Source organism: Hipposideros armiger, unplaced genomic scaffold (genome assembly GCF_001890085.2).
Source record: "Hipposideros armiger isolate ML-2016 unplaced genomic scaffold, ASM189008v1 scaffold_45, whole genome shotgun sequence".
NCBI lineage: Eukaryota > Metazoa > Chordata > Mammalia > Chiroptera > Hipposideridae > Hipposideros > Hipposideros armiger.
In genome coordinates, this window is record NW_017731395.1 from 2,907,323 (window position 1) to 2,914,154 (window position 6,832).

Below are 6,832 nucleotides of genomic sequence, written 5' to 3' on the forward strand. Positions count from 1 at the left end.
AGAGGAAGATGGGCACCCGGCCATTCTGCATTGATAAGTATGGTGAGTATGTGAGACTATAGTCAGCGTTGTCCTAAGATATATAAGTGTGTCCCAAAGTCCTACACCTCGTGTTGACTTGCTAATCAAACTGGAAAGAGTAACTTTAGTTTGAAAACATCACGTGATTCTTGATGACTGAGCCAATAAATGTCACATTTACTAAAATAGAGCTCATTTAAGGGGTTGAATGTTCTGGTTGGCCGAACATAATGTAGAATTTATTTCCTAGCAAATAATGAAAGATCGGTGGATGAATGTCGGTCACGAAGAGGAAGAACTAAAGCCATATACTGAGCCTGAACCAGATTTCAATGACACAAAAAGAATAGGTAAGTGTTTAAACATTGTGAGAGGTGTTGTCCCTAGGTGTAAGAGTCCTGTAGTCTACCAAAGTAGAGTTTGAAAGTATATATGGTAAGCAATTGAAAAACGCTTGCATTATCATCTTTTCTTTCCCCAAATATACACTGACCATTACAAATTTCAAATTCTTTAGTTTGTTCTCATGCATATTATAATCTAATTCAACTGTTGACAACAGTGATATGAAAATTAACATTATGTAGATAGAACTCATTCTTTCCTTTCAGCAATTCGTAACAGGGGGAATGACTTATTTAGGTATCTGCACTGACCAGACTGATAAGTGCTAGCAAAACAGCATGTATTTTAACCAAAAATGTAGAGGCCCTGAGTTAATAGGGAGAAACCTGTTAGCTCTCTTTCTGTTTTCCACTGTCTCAGCAGGGCCCATCCTCCCAGGCCCAGCCAGTGCTCCACCTGCAACCTGTTCTCTGCAGGTGTCTCTCTTCATTCCCAAAGCCATCAGGAACTCACAGCTGAGTCGTCTCTGCTCCGCTCCTGTCTGGCTGAAGGGCAGAGGGAAGAGCATTCGAGGGTGTGAGGAATCTGATCAGAACAACTGTGGCATTCAAGCTGCCCTCAGATCAGAAAGCAGAAATGGCTGAGATGAGAGAGCCCACTCTATGAGTGGCTGAGGATGTGTTGAGAGAATGAGAGAGAGAACAGAAAGGGATTTTGTGTGTGTCAGAGAGAGACAGACATTGTGTCCCTGGCTGCACATAGGAACTCAGCTCAGGAGTGTGCTAGGCAATGAGAAATGGAGTGCGTCCATGACTATATCACTCATGCTATAGATACGTTCTGTATGAAAAATGGTGAACGTACAGTATCTGAATATATGGTATGTTAAGAATCCAGAAGTTTTTATAATGAATGTTACACTTGAACATTTCAGAACTTAGTTTTCATATCTAATGATGGCAAACTTGCCCACTTTTGTTGGTTTGTTTACTAAAATAAACTCATTTTCAGAAAATTTGCATTTTATTTTATTTTTTTAACTTCTAGACATCATGGTCACCATGGGGTTTGCACGAGATGAGATAAATGACGCCTTAATAAATCAGAAATATGATGAAGTTATGGCTACTTATATTCTTCTAGGTAGAAAACCAACTGAAGTAAGTGTCCACCTTTTTAGATTAATGTAAATCATTTCTTGTGCTAGTGGCAGCTAAGTATAAGATACAATGTTAACAAATATATTCTGTGTGGTTTCAAAAATAATATAAAGACCCTAACATTCTCATTATTAGAATTCAAAACTTAAGATGCTAAGCTGTGAACGGACTTCATTCCAAGTACTAAAAGAGGTTCTGTTATGAAAGAGCTGTACTAGTGCCTTAGCTCTGAGACGCCATTCAGTCTAGTTTTTGAGAATGGCGCCTGCAGAGTTGTGTATCCAAATGCAGCAGTGCTGCCAAAGGAAATTCAGTTATTCTGGGTATGCAGGAAAGATAGTGTAGGAAACAAGAAGAAGTGACAGCATTTACAAGAAAGTGTATGTCTTAAGCGATTTATATAGGTGGGAACCCAGGAAAAGTTCGGTGATATTTTACCTTATACAGTGTCGAGCGGCTTTGATACATACATTCAGTGGGGGAATTCTCAAGGCCAGGACAAATCTATACTAAGGAGATAGATTCAGGAAATAACTGGGTGCAAATGGTGAATGAACCATAAAAGCTAATGATCCTTTGGGACAGCAAATATAAAGATAAATCGAGAGGCAAGAATACAGCCCAGAGCCCTGACAATTTGTTGAAAATTTGACATCTGTGGGAGGCATTTTATAGGCTAGGTTGAAATTATTTATAATTAGATAGTAACTCTTAGTGAAGCAGTACATTCAGCTGGCATTTGTTGAACCCACTCGGTACCAGAAACTGCTTGGTCCTGTGAATAGAAAGACGAGACAGTATCTGCTCTCAGGAGCCCTCAGTCTAGTGGGGGCACAAGCAGTGAACAGTATGGTGCCGTGTGGTATGTGTGTGACTGGGGGGAGAGGTACAGGGGCGCCTGGGAGCTTAGAGGGTGGGCATCTGCAACAGGCCAAGACTTGGAAGAGGCAGAATTAACAGTACTCGGGCCCCCATCGGAAATGAGGGATAAGAGACCCTCAGATTTCTAGCATAGGTGATGGGTTTTGTGAGGTTCATTTGCCTAGACAGGAAAAGAGTGGATTTCAGGGGCAAGATAGGAAGTTTGTTCAGTTTAGGGTGGTTGAATTTGAGATTGCTATTGGACGGAGCCATCTGGTAGACATTTAGATAAAAAGAGCTGGGTCTGGGGGGAGTGATTGGAATAACATTAGTAGATTTGGGAGTTCTCATCAGAGGAGCACACAGTACTGTGCCAGGATCTGTTTGGAGGACGTCACAAGCATTAACTCATCCAGTCCCCTCCACCTACTAGCTAGGTACTCTTATCATGGTGGAGGCGAGGAGACTCACTGGGGAAGTGGCATCAGAGAAGCCAAGTCAAGAGAATTTTAAGAAGTGGGAAATAGTACAAACAGTTATTTCTGAAATCTTCGAAGCGTTTTCTACTTAGATTTTAGGTTTCACTTCTGAGATCTTTCATTTTCCAATTAATTTAAATATAAAGGAAGCACTGATTCTACAAGTATATTATCAAGCCCATGCATGAATTAAAATGAAGTTTGAGCTATCCTGGATATAAGCTAAGGAGGCTACTGTAAGCAGTAAGAGGCTGAACTTTGGAGCCGGGTTCAATGGTTTAAATGCCCTCTCCCTCCCTTCCCCACCCCAACCAACCACTAACTGTGCGACTTAGGCAATTTACTTCATTGCTCTGTGCCTCCATTTCCTGGTCTATAAAATGAGGATAATAATAGTACCTACCTCTTAGGGTCACAGAGGGTTAAATGTGTTAATACTTCTAAAGTCCTTAGAACAGCTCCTGTGTTAGCTATTGTCTATTATCATCTTCGTCATGTGTCATTCTGCTATTTGTCGTTAGCATCTTTACATATGAGTCTAGGTTTCCCATTGGGACGCCAGTGATTTAGTTAAAAGTTTGCTGACAGCAAACATCTTTCATGTCACAGACAGAAGGATGGTGCATCCATCCCCAGTGTACCCTGCTGAGTTCTAAGTCGGTGCAATTTCTTGATCAGAGCTAATAAACCAAATGTCGTTCTGTAAATGTAGTGGAGGAAACAAAACAAAACAGAAACTATGTGCACATACGTGTGTGTATAAAGCTGAAATTTTAGGTTTTATCTTGAGTTTGAATCCAGAGATGTCCCTTGGCTTCTCAATTTTTCCATCTATCAAGTGCAGGTTAATAAATCATAGGCTTTTGTAATGATTAAATAAGTCATTTATATAAAGAGCTTAGCACGGTGCCTGGTATATAATAACCATTCAATAATTGTACCAATTGTTTGGTGTTTCAACTAAACCAAGGCTCCAGAGCATCCGGACAAGGTAATAGAGGGTCACACGTGCTCATAGTTGCAAGTTCTATCCTGTTCCATGCCATCCTGTTTGCCAGCCTGCAGTTCTGTATCGAAACTCCTTTATTTTAACTTCTGATTATTCCTTGTATGGCTTGGAATAGGTTAGAAATTCAAGAGTGCGTATTAGTCGCATAAACATTTCGGGGTTTCCAATGCCGGTGGTCTTTCTTCTTCTTACAGTTTGAAGGCGGTGAGTCATTATCCAGCGGAAACTTGAGTCAGAGGTCACGGCCCAGTAGTGACTTAAACAACAGCAGCCTCCAGTCCCCTGCTCACCTGAAGGCCCAGCGAAGCATCTCAGCCAATCAGAAGCAGCGGCGTTTTAGTGATCATGGTGGGGGAAAAGTCAATTAAGTGACAAGCCGGACCGAGTCTGCCCAAACTTGTGTTTTTTTAAGCATTATCCATCACATCTTCATGTGCTTATGTCATGCCAGTTTCCACAGATTTCTATTGCTGAATGATAAATATAATCCCTTTTACAGGGAGTGACCTCATTTTTGTGATTAAACAGTTTAATCTTACTTCAGAGTGTCAAATATGCAAGTAAAGATTTTTTTAATACAGCTTTTGCTTGTAAGAAGAAACTATGTCCGTTGTTTTGTAGCTGATTATGCTGTTTTAATTATTATCATAGCTGGTCCATCCATTCCCCCTGCCGTATCGTATACGAAAAGGCCTCAGGCTAACAGCATGGAAAGTGAACAGAAAGAGGAATGGGACAAAGATGTCACAGCTCGTAAACATGGCAGCACAACAGTTGGATCAAAAAGCGAGATGACTGCCAGCCCTCTTGTAGGGACAGAAAGGAAAAAGTCTTCAACTATCCCGAGTGTGAGTAAATATTCTGGTTTATTGCAATTTGGGGTGGTTATTTGTTGTGAGAATTTTTCGTTTAGAAGATTTCTTTTTGAATCCTTTATCTTTTTAAAGAAAAGTTTCAAAATTTTCATGCATTTAATGAACATGCAAAAGGGGCCAAGCTTTTCATCAATGCAATTTAAGAACAAAAAATAAACCAGGAATTCTTTATATCACATTTAACCTCACCACAGAATTGTATTTTAAACTTTCCTGCCTCATTTTTCCTGTTGGTAATATTTACTTATTATATTGGTGCATTTAATTTTACATTTACAAATAAGCTGCCTGATGAAGGCAGACTGCTAATAATTACTTTATAAAATTAGCTCACATTATTCACTTAAAACAGCAAACCAAAAAAAAAAAAATGTATATAATGGGAGCTTGAAGAGAGATTGAGACGTTCTCCTGTAAGGTAGCAGGAAAGAATAAAGGGATAGAAAATATAAAAGAAAACTAAGATATACAAAAGATAGAAGTAGAATTGGTGACATTTAGATAAGAGGAGTTTAGAAAGGAAAGGGAACAAACTGAGGGGAAGAAATATTTGAAGAAATAATAAAGAATAAAGGAAGAAAGAAAACTCCATATTAAAAGGACTCAGAAAGGCAAACAGAGGCCTGAAGGAAAACCTACTTTTGGACTCATGAATGTGGAATATTAGAACCAAGAACAAAATGCAGAATGTTTAAAAGGTTCCAAAACGAGACAGCAGATGACCGCGAAAGGAACAAGATTCAGACTGACATCAGGTTTCCCAATAGTTATATGGATGCAGGAAGATAGATTAAAAAAAAAAACCACATAGTTTTAAAAAATATTGAAAGGAAAACGCACTGAACCCGAAGTTTATATCTAGCTGAATTGTCTTTTTTTTTTTTTTTTTAAGCTGAGCCATCCCGCCACCTGTTGGCAGCTCACGGCTGCTCAGCTTGGGCTGACTCGAACCGCTNGTGTTTTTAGGGAAATTGCCAAATCATCGAATTTGTCTGTGTTTAGAGCTAAACAAAGTAGCGTGATTCTTTCACTACTCAAAAGTTATCGCTGTGGGTTTCTCTAAGTAGTGTTATCTCTTCTTTGTCCTGAAGTGAAGTATGAAATTAAAACAACATAGAAATAGGGATAAAGTTGATTTTTAGTTAGCGAAGGAGGAAAAACTGGCAGAATTGCTTGATCCAATACAGAAACCTTGTATTTAGTAGGTACAAATATTTCAAAGGTAAAAGAAGATAATGAAAATTGTAGTCCAATAAATACTTCATGGCTGTATCCGAAGTTAGTATCTGATGTAAAACGAAAAAATTAATAGGAATCTCTCAACATCAGTACAAAAAATTTACAAATATTTAAAAATGTCGAACATATTGACAACAGGTATTTCATTTCTTAACACACTGTTGTGTTGCTCCCTTACGTATTCCATATGTGACATTTTTAATAATAGATTCTGTTATCAATATACAAAGCATATTACAGCAGAATAACATCCTGATACTACAGTTAGAACCATTTATTTCTGAAGTATTTTGCCCATCTCTTTCACGGGTGATATTTTAGCCTGTACTAACATAATGTCCAAGATTCAGCATGTATTGTTCACTACTACTTTTCTGTCTTCATTTATTTGCCTGAATAGTGAGGATAGAAAAATTCAGAGAATGAACCTGATTTAACTGTACTTTTTTAGTGTAGCAATGAGGCACAGACTCCCTGCTGGTTAGGAGGCAGCCTTATAGTGAACCATCTCTGTGTGCAGAGCTCTCAGGTTAGTTTGGGCTTTGTAATTGTATTTCTGCAAGTATTCTTCACTAAAAGTATATTTAGATGAAAGTTAAGGGATGGTGACTTCCATTGGGAAATTATTTTAAATGCTTTATATCAGTGAGTCAATTATCAGCTTTATCTTACTGAATTATTTGTTTCAATGTGATTAGTTCCTTCCTATGATTTTTGGTGGTTTTTTTTTCCTTTCGGGTGGCAAAGGATATGTTAATTGTGCTTTAAAAGAAAAACCTGTTTAGTAGAAAAGCCCATTTTCTTTTTTTTTTTTTTAAGTTGCAGAAAAGGAGTTTATTAGAA

General features: G+C 38.3%; 1 protein-coding gene across 1 annotated transcript in view; it reads left to right on the forward strand.

Annotated features, from left to right (window-relative positions):
• The window catches only part of MARK1 (microtubule affinity regulating kinase 1), a 97,593-nt gene that overhangs the window by 72,456 nt on the left and 18,305 nt on the right, over positions 1 to 6,832 (forward strand). Inside the window, exons 9-12 of the mRNA XM_019639592.1 lie at positions 272 to 371; positions 1,414 to 1,526; positions 4,070 to 4,223; positions 4,527 to 4,723. Coding sequence (XP_019495137.1) covers positions 272 to 371; positions 1,414 to 1,526; positions 4,070 to 4,223; positions 4,527 to 4,723 — 564 coding nt within the window. The remainder of the gene's footprint in view (positions 1 to 271; positions 372 to 1,413; positions 1,527 to 4,069; positions 4,224 to 4,526; positions 4,724 to 6,832) is intronic.